The 14,756-nt window shown below is 37.3% G+C and overlaps 1 protein-coding gene across 5 annotated transcripts in view; it reads left to right on the top strand.

The window, feature by feature from the left end:
• ATL2 (atlastin GTPase 2) overlaps nt 1-5,111 on the top strand; it is a 77,189-nt gene extending 72,078 nt beyond the window's left edge. For 3 of the 5 annotated variants that reach the window (XM_012475511.3, XM_012475513.3, XM_012475515.3), the window contains exons 11-14: nt 230-301; nt 916-1,347; nt 2,802-2,816; nt 2,912-3,482. In XM_012475511.3, coding sequence (XP_012330934.1) covers nt 230-301; nt 916-1,347; nt 2,802-2,816; nt 2,912-3,019 — 627 coding nt within the window. In that variant the 3' untranslated portion in view covers nt 3,020-3,482. Of the gene's footprint in view, nt 1-229; nt 302-915; nt 1,348-2,801; nt 2,817-2,911 lie in introns of all 5 variants that reach the window. The other 2 variants (XM_012475512.3, XM_012475514.3) reach the window with 1 other exon arrangement.
• Nucleotides 5,112-14,756: the final 9,645 nt, after the last annotated feature.

Raw genomic sequence — 14,756 nt, 5'->3', positions numbered from 1 at the left:
TTAATATCAACCTAAGCAAAACAAAATTAGGCAGATAGTCCTATTAGAACCACTTACCATTATAAACTTTATACCAACGTTCCCTTTCATAGGAAAGAAAAACTGGAAGTTACTTTCTCTGATTTGTTTTCAGACTTGTTTATTGTACATAACTTAATGTGTTTATCAGAATTTTTAGAGTCATAGGGTTTTTTTGCATAATAATGGTACATGTAATTTTATTTTTTAGGCAACAGCTGAAGCTAATAATCTTGCTGCAGTAGCAGGAGCAAGAGATATCTATTGTAAAAGTATGGAACAGGTTTGTAACTAAAATTTAGATTTGATACTGGAGTGAGAAGATTTTTGTTTAAAATAATTGAACTGAATTCTCCTTTATGATCTCTGCTGGAAATAAACTACAAGAAAATAATTCACATGATTAGAGAGCAGAATTTGGGCAGTAAGTTATTATATAAACTGTACTAAAATATCTTTTGACATGTATGATTCAGAGTGCTGTTATTAGTGACTTCTGATGTTAGTAGCATGAGTTTAAGACCAACAGCAGTTTCTGTTCTTGCTTTGCTCAAACATTAAAATATCTTTTTGGGGCATTATCTTTTACCCACTCTCTTGCCAGCAATCTTGTGTACTATGATGATATATGGGTGGTCAAGTGAAGGCAGGTACAGAGCCCAGTGTAAAATTTTTTTGTTTTCCGTTTCAGTTAGTCACATTTGGAAAATTATTTTGCTTGAGCAGGTTCAACATAGAAGAAATAACTAGATTATGATAACCTGTGAGGTATTATAAGTGAGTTTAAAACTGAATCATAAAAGTGGTTTGACTCTCTGAGACTAAAAACTATGAACAGGAACTTCTTTCAAGTGTTAATTATTTCTAGAATGTAATACTATCATTCTGTCTGTCCAGGTATGTGGAGGGGACAAGCCTTACATTGCACCTTCAGATCTGGAGCGAAAACACTTGGATCTCAAGGAAGTGGCGATAAAACAATTTCGTTCTGTAAAAAAGATGGGTGGAGATGAGTTCTGCCGTCGTTATCAGGACCAGCTTGAAGCTGAAATTGAAGAAACTTATGCAAATTTTATAAAGCACAATGATGGCAAAAATATCTTCTATGCTGCTCGTACCCCAGCCACACTGTTTGCGGTCATGTTTGCTATGTATATAATCTCAGGACTGACTGGCTTCATTGGCCTAAACTCTATAGCCGTCTTGTGTAACCTTGTCATGGGGTTAGCACTGACATTTCTTTGTACTTGGGCATATGTTAAATACTCTGGGGAGTTCAGAGAAATTGGAACAATGATTGATCAGATTGCTGAAACACTATGGGAACAGGTTGGTATCTATCTTTTGGTTTTTCAGTGACTAATCTCATTTTCCTATGATTTTTCCCCATTTGCAGTATTTGTATTCCTACTTTTCCTTTATATGAGGAATGTCAAAAGGATGTTTTCTGTTTTGTTTGGATGTAGAATCTTTACGAATTGAAGATTTTTTTCTTTAAAGTTATAATTTTAATGTACTTTGGTTAGCCTAAATCTGTACTGTCCTCTGGATAGATTCTTAGTTGTAGGCCTGATTATACCAGATGGTGGGCAGGGCCAGAGTCTGTAATTATTTTTTTCTTTGAGGAAAGAAAATCTAATCATTGAATGATTTTGAAGGTAAGGAAAAGAAGTTTGGAAGTGGTGCTTTCGGAAAGCAGAAGAAGTTTCTTCCTAATACTGGCAAGCAATGCAGGAGAAATACTGGATGGCAGACAGATCTTCATTGCCTTCCATGAAGATAGTAGGGATTTCCTGATGTACTATGAGGAACAATCCTGTAGGGATTTCTTACCATGGAAACTTTGACCTTTGTATTATGGAAATACTAATTAGTAAAGCAGAGTGCCATGAGCAGAGAACCATGTTCCATCATAATCTTTTACCTTAAACCAGAATTGAAGTCCAGGCTGTGAACTCTTGCCCAGCAAGTATCTACTAAGAAAAGCCATTTTGTATATTTATCTGCCTCCTGTGTGCTGGAATTACCTGTGGACAGAAAATTCCACTTACGGATGTCATTAAAATGATCCTCGTGAAATACTTGAACATCATGTCAAGGACCAGAATAAAAGCTACAGTTATTAATGTACTTAACATGAATACTATAATAGGCATTTCAGATGTCGTTTCTGGGCTCATGAAATATTGAGCTTATTTGAAGATCGAGGATATGCAGGTCCGTGTTTGTTTTGGCTATAAATTCGAAGACTGAAGAAGCAGACAATTTTTTTTTTTTGAAGAAAGTTGATTGGATGTTGACTTTTCTTATAATAATGTCATTTATAAAGTGACCCACTATATTAACTTGGATTTTGTATTTACTCTTTTAGAGAAATGATCTATTCACATCTGATTGGGAAGTTTATGTTTGGATATTTATTTAAATTTTTATCTCAATCTCACTACTTCATGTTTCTTTGAATAGAAGATGGATGCAAAGCTGTCGCAATGTCACTTTTAAGAAAAAATGAGCTACTTTTAAATTTTGGATCATTATTTTCTGCAACATAATTTTCAGTAATTGTAACAATATCTTCTTTTGAGAAATACTCATCTCTTATACAGCATTGATTCTAGGATTTTAGAGGTACCATTATTACAAAACGATTAAATGGAAGAATCTAAAGTGTATAAAATCATTTTCAGTATAGTTGAGGTAAGGTGATCAGCTAATCAGAGATCTTTGCTCTCTCAACAAACCTTGTCTAAATTTCTTTGCATTTCTCTTTTCTTTTGCTTCAGAGGAGTCCCAGGAAGGTGAGAAACCTACAGTCTCAAATTCTTGTAGTCTTAAACTCTTTAGCTTCGAGGCACTCTGAGTCATTCTCCTAACAAATCACTTCATGTTTTAGGTGTTTTCCAAACTGTTTGAAGTTACTAGACGTCGAATGGTTCATCGTGCTCTTTCATCAGCACAGCGACAGAGACTGTCATCCAACAATAACAAGAAGAAAAATTAGACAGTATTTTTAACCTTTTTCTCTATCTGAAGTGTTCACACTTATACATGTAGGACAATAAGCAGGACCGTCTGGGCCGGTCTGCATAAATGCTGTATACATACCAGATTTGATGCTGCATATAGGGTATGGAATTGCACATCCATCTCATAGGAATTGTAAATGGTTTGAATAAGAGGAAAGTAATTTTTGTTGCATTATATAATGTCTAGTAGCATCATAACTTTTTTTGAGAGAAGCATCTTTTTATTTCCCATATTCCTGGTTATTTTCATCATTGCTTTGAATTGAATTTTTATATCTATTTTTATATGTAACTCTTTTTTTACCTCATGTTTTTGTTTGTTTTGCACATTTCTCATACCACAGGTATTGAAGCCCCTGGGTGATAATTTGATGGAGGAAAACATAAGGCAGTCTGTAACAAACTCTATCAAAGCAGGCCTGACTGACCAGGTGTCTCATCATGCCAGATTAAAGACAGACTGACAGTTCATCTTCTCACGGACTCCACTCTCTTTTTTTTCATGCTTGCTGTACAATGAGAACTCAAATAAAAATAAACCAAAGTTTACAATCAACTGTAGAAGTAGTTTAGTGTAACTGGCTTCACAGATGGCTGCCACAGAGTGTGAAAATTGTTTGTTAGTTTTAAGCATTCTTTTAATGGCTCCTAAGACATGCAGATTGGCTGGGGAGCATTGGTTAATCATGCACACTTGTGCCATGTTTAATTCTTTTCTTTCTTTTTACTTAATCTAATGTTAGTGGAATTTGTCTTATGTAAAAGGATATTTCAGGGAAATATTTTAAGAAATCTATTTAGAGTCTTTAACACAGTGTCCCATTGAAATTTTAATTTTTAGAGAATTTATGAATCACTGTTTCAAGAACCAGATTGGAATGACAATGAAGCCTTTATTGAGCCACTACATTAAAAGTATATATTGCTTTACTGCCTTCAGTACCAGTATTACATAAATGCATGTATCAGAAACTTCACAGAAATTACATGGCAACTCTTGTAGCTAAGAAAGTAAATCTGAGGTGTACATTTGTCTTGCCTTTTTAAATTTATAAACCTGCCCTAAAAGGAGATGCATATCTGGGAAACTGAACTGTCTTTTTGCAGTTTAGCCTTCATGTAAATAAAATATGCCATTAATTTTATTGGGGGAGAAATTCCATCCAAAAATGTTGCCTACAGCTATGAGTTAAGAGTGTCTGTACAGTGTGTAGCTTTTATTTTCTAAAATCACAGATAGGGCATGTATATGAATTATAAATATATAAATACAATTTTGTATTAAAAGTTTTGTAGTTTATGGCAAAATCTGGTCCTGTGGTAGGCTAAATAAGTACAGTCCCTGTGAAAGGAATGTTTGTGGCTCATGTCAGTGTGTGAATGCATAGACAATTTGAAGTTTTTGATATATTTGTGATATTTATCTTGAGCACTGCAATCTCACCCCCCCCTTCCAAGGGAATTCAATGGGAATGTTTATTGTGACTTTGTCCTCTGTTGCATTTTAAAGTTATTTCCTGTAATTTATTTTCAGTACATAATTAAAAATTTGTTGTATATATAAAATGAAACTTGTGATTCTTTTCTAAGGAATTTTTCAAGTATTATTCCACTGCATAAACCACATTTGTTTATAGTGAAAAGAGTATGAGCAGGAAACACCCCAGTTGAGAGCTCTAAGGTGTTGTACCTCAAAGCTAACCTTGTAAAAAGTTACTTTTCTGCGTCAGTCTCTATAAGGGAAAACCCATGATTAGCCTAGTTGTACTTGGGGATTATTAATTTTTTTCTCTCTTTTTTTTTGTTTTGGTGGTATATGTAAGGCTAACATTTTTTCAGCACATTTATGGTCTTCTTTATGAACATCTATTAAAGTACCTAGTTTGGTTTTTAATCAATGAAAACGCAGGTGTTGAGTTGCATGTGTGAACGCTCTGAATTTGCTTTGGTTGATATGTTTCCTCCACTCCCTTTGAGATTCTGTTTTTATATGGATTGTATTTGTTTCCATCTGTATTAAATTGCTACCTTACTCAACTGTTCTTAAACAAAGAATCCCACTGAAAAGTGTCTTTTTATTTCTTCTGCCATCCTGTTTTATGAATGCTGTGGACTGTTTTTTATGAATGAAAAAATAATTGCTTGTATAAAAGCAGACTTTCTGAAATTGAAGACTTAGCTTACCTTTAAAAAAAGTTGTAAAATCTAGACCATTGGATTTTTAAAAACCATTTATTATTGGAAAAGAGTGCTTTCTTCAAAGAAGACATTTCTTTGCAGGATTCCAAGAAAGCACTTTGGTGATTCTTTTGGAAGATTCTGAACATTGTTAAGCAGGAAGCAATCAGAGGATGAAAAATTGAAAACTGTTGATTGAAACATTACCTTTAGTGTTCACATATTCTCTGTGGTACAGTTTTTAGGAATCTGTATTACCAGTGAGGTTTTTAAAAAGATGAAGATTTTGTCAATGACAAATCATTTATCTTCCTAATTATGATATGAAAAATTTGCTGTTGTGAAAAGTGCAATCATGTGTGACCCTGCTATTGAATATTCCTCACATAGTTCTCATGAAGATAGCTAGTCATGCTTGCACAATGAAAATATTCTACTTGTAGATCTGAATAGCAGTATTTCCGTTTTGAGGGCTATATTTCTGGAGAACTTTGGGCTGGGCTTGCTATATTTATTTTACTTCCAGAATTAAGCTGGGAGGGGTAGAGACCACTTTTGTTGTAGGTATGAGTGCTGTTAGTCTTAATTACATTGTTTTGTTGTTAGGGTTTTTTTTTTAAAGTTTTGGTCTTAATGTGGTTAAGAACCTATTAAAATATGCCACGTAATTTGGAAAGCACTGTGGTGATGGCTGTTAATGGTCTGTTGCGTATAATCCAAATGGCTTTTTGGAAAGCAGGTGCTTAGGCTTTTAACCAGTTAAGTAATAGGCTTTTTGATTAGCTGCTTATCTGCTAGTGTGAGTTAAAAGTCTGTTTCACACTTGTAGGCTTTAGCTTAAACACTCCTGTCCTGAATTCACTCTAACTTGACCAGAATGGATCTGCACATCTGAAATGGATCTGCACAAATGAAAAGTTTTTTCCATTTGTGTCATAGTCGTGGAGTGCAGCTTGAGTTGCTGTGCCTCTGGTAGCCATCTTCTCACTTGGCCAGAGTTTACTCATCAAATGACTGCTGTATTTGGATTCTGTTTGGAGCCTCTGCCATAGAGAGAATGTGACTTTGGGGAGTCTTCCAGTTATTGGTTCCTGTCAAAGCTAGATTGGGGGTTTCCCAAGTAGCACAGAGAATTGCTCCCTTCTCTACTTAAGTCTTATATTAAATCCTAGGAACTTCTCTCTTTCAGATTTGCATTTTGTTGAAAGTTAGATGAGGAATTGAGCTGCGCTTAATGTACTTTTATGTCCTTTTAGGATTGTGACATTTGTGGCTCTTTTTTTTTTTTTTTTTTTTGAGACGGAGGCTCACTCTTGTTACCCAGGCTGGAGTGCAATGGTGCGATCTCGGCTCACTACAACCTCCGCCTCTTGGGTTCAGGCAATTCTCCTGTCTCAGCCTCCTGAGTAGCTGGGATTACAGGCACGCACCACCATGCCCAGCTAATTTTTTGTATTTTTAGTAGAGACGGGGTTTCACTATGTTGACCAGGATGGTCTCGATCTCTTGACCTCGTGATCCACCCGCCTCGGCCTCCCAAAGTGCTGGGATTACAGGCATGAGCCACCGTGCCTGGCCCATTTCTGGCTTTTCAGAGCCAAATATGTCAGTTGAATAGGTGCAAAGTGCCTAGAGATATACATGAAAGGACTTAGGGGAGGGAAGTCACAGCCTTTGCATAGCTCAATAAAGTACCTCCATATATGTTAGTACTCTCCATACTCATGGCAGTCCTGTGTGATAGATAGGAAACCACTTCATCAAAAAGAACCATGGGCATCTCAGGCTTCCAGCTTAGGACTTGACACCTTCAGAGGTTTGAATCAGTTTGAAGCTTTAGACACTGACAAGTAAAATTCTCAACTCAAGATGTAAGGACTGTCTTGGCTGAATTCCTAAAGGCACAAAGTGGAAAAAGTAACATCTTAACTAATACTGAACAAGGTGAAAATTGCTCATAATATTACCATTCTAAAAAATGAATTAATACAAGAAGTGAAAATGTTCCTGTCCATTTAATTGTACCCCTGAGAACCATTACATTGTTTGGTGTGTACTATTGAAAGCTTCCGTCTGCTTATTGACACGTCTGTATGCATAAAACATGCTCTTGATTTTTTGTTTTACACAAAATAGAATCATCCTGCACATGATATATTTATATATATTTTCATGTAATAGGGATACTTTCATAGGTCATTATGTAATTCTTTAATGGTTAATTTGATTCTTAGGGTAGTTTTAAGCAGAGAACACTCGACCTGGGATCATTGGTGAGATGGCTTGGCTCTGTGTCCCCACCCAAAGCTCATCTTGAATTGTAATCCCCATAATCACCAGCTGGAACCTGGTGGGAGATGATTGGATCACAGGGGCCATTTCCCCTATCCTGTTCTCATGATAGTGAGTTTTCACGAGATCTGATGGTTTTATAAGGAGCTCTTCCCCCTTCACCTCATTCACTCTGTCTCACCTGCTGCCACGTAAGATGGGCCTCTTCCCTTTCCACCATGATTGTGTTTCCTGAGGCCTCCCCAGTCATGTGGAACTGTGAGTCAATTAAGCCTTTTATAAATTACCCAGTCTCGGGTATATCTTTATAGCAGTGTGAAAATGGACTAAAACAACTGCTAAGTGTTTAGCTGCTTTTTATGCACTTTTCCTCCTACAATAGGATTGTTGAGAGAATCAAAATGTGAAGGAAGTGTGCTTGGGAAGCAGGTACAAGCATAGAAACTTGTTCCGTCGTTTGCTTGTTTTAAGGCTGCATCTGCTGACTGTTTGGCCACCTGTACTTGAAGCTTGTTCATAACTTACTTCCCCACCACCCCCGGCATTTGGGCTGTTACTTAAAAGAGTTCTCTAACTTTCTGGCAAGTTTATATGGTAATTAGTAAACAATATATTCATTCTGGAGCCAAATGGGTCTGCAGCCACTGACAGTAAGAGGGGTCATCTAAAATGGCATGGTTTAGACTTCTTGGTTACAAAACATGAAAACTACTAAAAACTCTAACCTAGATCTGGAAAAGTACTTAAATTCCAATTCTAAGAAAAGGAGATGACCTTATAGTTAAAACTGAGCTCTGTTCCTAGCACCACCATCTAAGCTTCATGAATTTGTGCTAATGCTTATATAGCAGTTAAGCCTCAGCTTCATCTATAAAATGGGAATTCTACTATCCCTCACAGATGTTAGGAGGATGTGATGAGAATTTCCACATCCTGGCAATCTTTTAAATCTTTTTAATTGAGTTGATATTTGTAAACAAATACCTATCTTCCAAATTGTATTTACTGTTAACGTCCTCTGTTTCCTGAAGAGGATAAACAAGATGAATTTTGGAGGGTGATGGTTATTGATATTTTTGTGTATGGAAGAAAGCATTTGTCAATACTTTTCCTCAACTGGATTGAGCTCCTTAGAAAGAAGAAATCATAATTTATGGACTTGTTTTACATTATCAAATATTTTTGTGCATACTAAATGCTCAGAGTGTTTTGACATGGGCTGGATTAGTCAATTCACTTCCATCTGCCTTCCATACTTAGGCATATGCCACCTACTGTAGGTAAACTTGGTGGTTATTTGGCAACTGTGGGATCCTAAATATTGACAGTTTCTTTTTCTCCCCTTGGCATCAAAATATCAAAATATGAAGGAACATGATCATTAAAAAAAAAGTCTGGTAAAATAACTGGGGGATGATGAGGGTAGGCTACCTTATGGATTTGAGTTATATTAACCTTTTTTTTTTTTTTTTTCCCTGAGACAGAGCCTTGCTCTTTCACCCAGGCTAGAGTGCAGTGGAGCAATCTCGGCTCACTGCAACCTCTGCCTCCCAGGTTCGAGTGATTCTTCTGCCTCAGCTTCCTGAGTAGATGGGATTACAGGCACCCACCACCATGCCCAGCTAACTTTTGTATTTTTAGTAAGAGATGGGATTTCACCATGTTGGCCAAGCTGATCTCGAACTGACCTCAGGTGATCCACCTGCCTCGACCTCCCAAACTGCTGGGATTACAGACATGACCAACGCACCCGGCTTGTGTTATAACTTTAGTATACTGATTTGATCTAATGCAGCTTCCTAAGTGCTTATGAGTCCTAGCAGAATTGGGTTTACAGGCCTACCCTGTGAGGAGATGGGAGTTTTAATTATATATATATATATAAAATACATATATATATAAAATACATATATTATATATTTATATGTAATATAAACATAAAAATATAAAATATGTTTATGTTATATATATATATAAAATGTGTGTGTGTGGTATGTATCTCCAAGAGGGATGTTTATATTATTTAAAGGACAGGGCAGTTCTTCCAGGGAAGACTGAAGGTTTTGTGTGTGTCTGGGGGTATGAACATGTTTAGCATCTGTACTAAATGCTGCCAGTGCTCATGCAATAGCCTTGGGGTGGGTATTCTTATCTCTGATTTTATAGAGGAGTCATCTGAGGCCCAGAGAGGTCAACCACATTGAACAAAGGGTGTGCGCTCTGGGATTGGAAACCAGATCTACTAGCTTTAGAGTCCAGAGGGCTATATACTTACCCACCCTATCACACCACTGTGAAAAATAAATAGTTCCACACAAAGAAGAGGAAAGACACAGAAGAGTCAACATCAAGGAGGAATGCAGCAGTGGTCCAGTGTGGCTCTGCTAGGGAGGCACTGAAGGGCGGAGACGGATGTAGGAGTGCAGTTGAAGTTATAAAGAGCTGGGCCAGATTGTGAAGGGCCTTTCAGATCATGTAGAGGGGATTGACGTTTAGATATTAAGGTTACACGGATGATTCTTTAAAAAAACAGAACAGCTAAGCAGCAATTCTAACACTCTAGTATAGTTTCTCAAAGTATGAAGTTTTATTTTTAATTTTTTAAGGGATGGGGGGTGGGGTCTCAAACTCCTGGGCTCAAGCAATTCTCCCACCTCAGCCTCCCAACCTGGGACTATGGGCCTGCAGCTGGCTGGCTTTTTATTTCCTATTGGTCACCTGGAGGGAGTGCTGTGTTGTTTAAGTGTATACACTTGGGCCCCACCTACATTGCTTAGTGAATTTAAATCTATTTCTACCAGGTCTCTCAGATAATTCTAATGCATACTGAAACTTGAGATCAGTGTTAAGTGTTTTCTAATGAGTAGCAGGATTATGGATTTCTCCTGCTGTTTTTATGCTTTTCTGACTAAGAAAGGTTTCTGCACAGACAGAGCTGAAATTATGTTGTATTGTGTTGTTTCCCTGGGAGGAAGGTGGAGCTTGTATTGGGAAGGACAGATCTTGGCAATAGATTGAAAGTGTGCTCTTCATCCATATTAAAGTGAACGTTGTCTCTCAAATTACAGATCCATTCTCAAGCTTAGATATTCTTTCAAAACTAGGCCAGTTTGCTTCACAAGCTTTGTACTTGTTCTTTCCTTTTAAATACTTTTGTTAAGGAACACAATAGTTTTAGACATAGCTGATGATTGCAGTCTTCTTTCATTTCATTAGGGAGGTGTTTAAGAATGATTATGAGACTTCATAATCATCCCTATTCTTTCATCAGCTTTTGAATATAGAGAAAAGAACCTTAGGACTAAATTGTATACATCAGCAGATTGTACCTCCTATCAAAGTATAATCCTTAAAATTATACACGACTGTCGTCCAAATACACAATGAACACATAATAAAATGTATTCAACTCTTTAATGAGGAAATCAGAGATGGCAAAAGCCTGGTTCAAAGCAGAAATGGAAAAACAGGAGTTATGTTAGTCCACCAGAAAGGGCATTTTGAAATGAGTATGCTGAGTAATGTGAGCCCTTAATAGTAAGTGGCAAAGCCAAACAGATCGAGATCAGTGAGTCTTAGACTTTAGTCTCAGGACCCTCTTAGGCTCTTAAAAACTGAGGCCCCCAAATGGTCTACAAATATTTATCTTATTATAAATTAAAACAAAAATGTTAAAATATTAAAAAATAAGCCCATTATATGTTAACTTTTAAAAATTATATAAAAGATAGCAACGTGCCATTTTTATATACATAGTGAAATTATAGTCAAACAAGTTAACATGTTTATCAAATTACCCCCTCCTTTTTATGTGTGCTAAGAGCACCTAAAAGCTGTCTCGGCAGATTTCCAATATACAATACAATATTATTAACTGTAGTCCTCATGCTGTGCCTTAGATCTCTAGACTTACTCATCCAACTTACTGCAACTTTGTATCCTTTGACCTACATCTTCCCATTTCCCCTGCCCCTGGTAACCACCATTCTACTCTGTTACTGTGTATTTGATTTCTTCCCCCTTTCTTTATTTTACGTTTAGATTCCACACATAAGTGAGATCATGCAGTATTTTTCTTTCTATGTTTGGCTTATTTCACTTATCATAATATCCTCTAGTTCCCTTGTCACAAACGGCAGGATCTCCTTTTTTAAGGCTGAATAATATTTCATTGTGTATATATGTATACACACACACATACACTATATAGATATACAAAATATTCAGCCTTTATATAAATAAATATATATATACACACACACTGAAATTTTGTATATGAAATACACATGTGATATATCTCTATATACTACAATTTCTTTATAAATTCCTCATGGACATGAGTTGTTTCCATACCCTAGTCATTATGAGTAATGCTGCAATGAACATAGAAATCAAATATCTTTACCAGGCACCCAAAAGAGTGATTGTGGGGTCATATTGTAGCTCTATTTTAAATTTCTTTAGGAACCTCTGTATTGTTTTTTACAGTTGCTGCACCAGTCTGCGTTGCCACCAACACTGTACGAGAGTTTTCTTTTCTCTACACTCTTTCCAACACTTATCTCTCATAAAAGCAATCCTAACAGGGATAAGGTGGTACCTCAATATGGTTTTGACTTGCATTTCCCTGGTGATTAGTGATGAGCATCTTTTTATGTATCTGTTTGCCATTTTTATGTCATCTAGAGAAATATCTATGCAGGTCCTTTGCCCATTTAAAAAATTGGGTTATTTTTGATATTCAGTGGTGTGAATTTCTTGTATATTTTGGATATCAACCACTTGTGAGACATACAGTTTATGAATATTTTCTCCCAATCTGCAAGCCACCTTTTTGTTACATTAACTTTTGTTTTGTTTTGTTTTTGAGTTGGGGTTTTGCTCTTGTTGCCCAGGCTGGAGTACAATGGCACAATCTTGGCTCACTGCAACTTCCACCTCCTAGGTTCAAGCTATTCTCTTGTCTCAGCCTCCAAGTAGCTGGGATTACAGGCATGTGCCATGAAACCCATCTAATTTTGTATTTTTAGTAGAGATGGGGGTTTCACCATGTTGGTCAGGCTGTTCTCAAACTCCTGACCTCAGGTGATCCACCTGCCTTGGCCTCCCAAAGTGCTGGGCTTACAGGCATGAGCTACCATGCCGGCCATGTTAACATTTTTTTTTTATTGTAAGTATATTTTAAATATTTTGAGGAAAATGGCATTGATTTACTTTTGCAAATAGAATATTTACTAGGTTTATCAGAAGACAACTCGATTCTCATGTCAGCTTCTACATTTGCATGTTGCAATATGTTGTTTTGGTTGAAATAGATGAAGAAAATCTGGCTTCACACAAATGCATAGCAGGAAGGGGAGGACCTTACAGAATCCCACAAGTGCCTTGGGAAGTTCCAGGGTCTTTGGACTACACTTTCAGAACCCCTGGCCTAGATCAAGAAGGCTTCTTGATGATAGGCATTTTAGGCAGTACCCCACTATGACTTTGAAAGGACATGCTCTACTGCCTTTTCCTTTATTTTTAAGTTTTGCATAACTTTTCAAAGCTCATGTCATGCTCCTTTTACCAGAAACAAATTGGATCAGACATGTCAAATAAATTCCATGTGTAAACAGTAGAAACTGAGACTGTATTATAAACTCCTTTCTGTAAGCAATCCCCCTCAAGGAAACACCCTTTTTTATTCAATCTAAAATAGGCACACAGAATTTTGAAAGTATAAAGACATTCACCCTTAAGACTTTGATGTATTCATCAAAGATAAACACTGATACTGTTTTCCTCCTTCTCATCTATTATTTGTGTTAGTGTGTACAAGTAAGTGATCCTCTGTGGGTTCTGCATCCATGGATTCAGCCAGCCTTGGACGGAAAATTGAACAGTGGATGGTTGCATCTGTACTGAACATGTACAGTACAGACTTGTTTTCCTTATCATTATCCCTTAAACAGCTATTTTCATAGCAATGGCATTGTATTAGGTATTATTAAATAATCTAGGGAGGATTTGAAGCATGTGGGAGGATGTACATAGCCTCTATGCAAATACTAGGCCATTTTATGTAGGGGTGGTGGGAAAAATTGTAAAATAGATGCAAACCTTCTTGGATGGCCAGAAGGTTTTTGCAAAAGCCTTGGAAAGAATGAGCCAAAGGTGGCAGTTCTTACCCAGGGGCAATTAGGCAGGAGTAGATACATAGGAATGGGGGGGAGTTTATCTAAAGAGCTTGTTTACTCATGTGGTCCTAAGACCAACCTTTGAACATCCACGGGCGCATGACTGCTCTCTACTCAGGGGGTCAACAATGTTATTACCCACAAATGGTGTTTGCTTTAGGCCTTGGAACCTGCCTTTAATCATTATTTACAAGTGTGTTGACTCAAATCCTCTGTCATTACATCTATACTGAATAAATGCATGGAGTCCAGCTGGTCAGGGCTGCGGCTGCTGACTCTTTATAGTACCCTCCTTGGGGTCTGTAAGCTGCCTGGACCCCCAGCCCACTCTTTCACTGAGTATCTGTGTCTCAGTACATTTGTACATCTGTCACTGGCTCAGAGTCTGACAGTTGGACCCGACAATTTTATATACGGGACTTGAACATTGTGGATTTTGGTATCCACAGGGATCCTGGAACTGATTACCCATGGATACTGGGGGATGACTGTATTTAAAAGTTTGGTTACTGTTGTACATACCCTGACCTTACTCCTTTAAGATTCTAATTCAGTTGATCTGGGTGTAGGCATCAGTATTTTCAAAAGTTCCCTAGATGATTCTGTTTTGCAGCTAGGACTGAGGACCATTACCTAATCTAATCCCACCTTCAACTTTTTCCTTCCCTCCCACACCTGTCTTCTGTGCTCTCTATAATCCACTGTCTGTTATTAGCAATTTGCCTAAACACTTTCTCTCTCTCGTTTTTTGGTTTAACTGAAACCCTGTGTCTTCCATTCCCCCAGTAGAGTGTCTCCCCTGCAACCCTCTCAAGGCTGGCTTTCTCCCTTTCTCCCTCCCTAGTTACTGCCGTTCCTAACAGAGGTGATGTTCCTGTGCTCCATTGCTCCCTTTCAAGTCTTTTTTCTATTAAACAACAAATAAACAAAACAGCTTCTTTAAAGTTGTCAGACTTTTCCACTCGTCATCTCAACTTACTGTGGGCCATCTACTGACCTCCCTACCATGCCCCGCTCCTTCACTGATAACTCTAGCACCTGGCTTCCAGCCTTTTTTTCTTGT

This window comes from Aotus nancymaae, unplaced genomic scaffold (assembly GCF_030222135.1).
Source record: "Aotus nancymaae isolate 86718 unplaced genomic scaffold, 86718_ANA_hifiasm-v0.15.2.pri h1tg000057l, whole genome shotgun sequence".
NCBI classification, from domain to species: domain Eukaryota; kingdom Metazoa; phylum Chordata; class Mammalia; order Primates; family Aotidae; genus Aotus; species Aotus nancymaae.
This window is presented reverse-complemented; position numbering and strand designations above follow the sequence as displayed.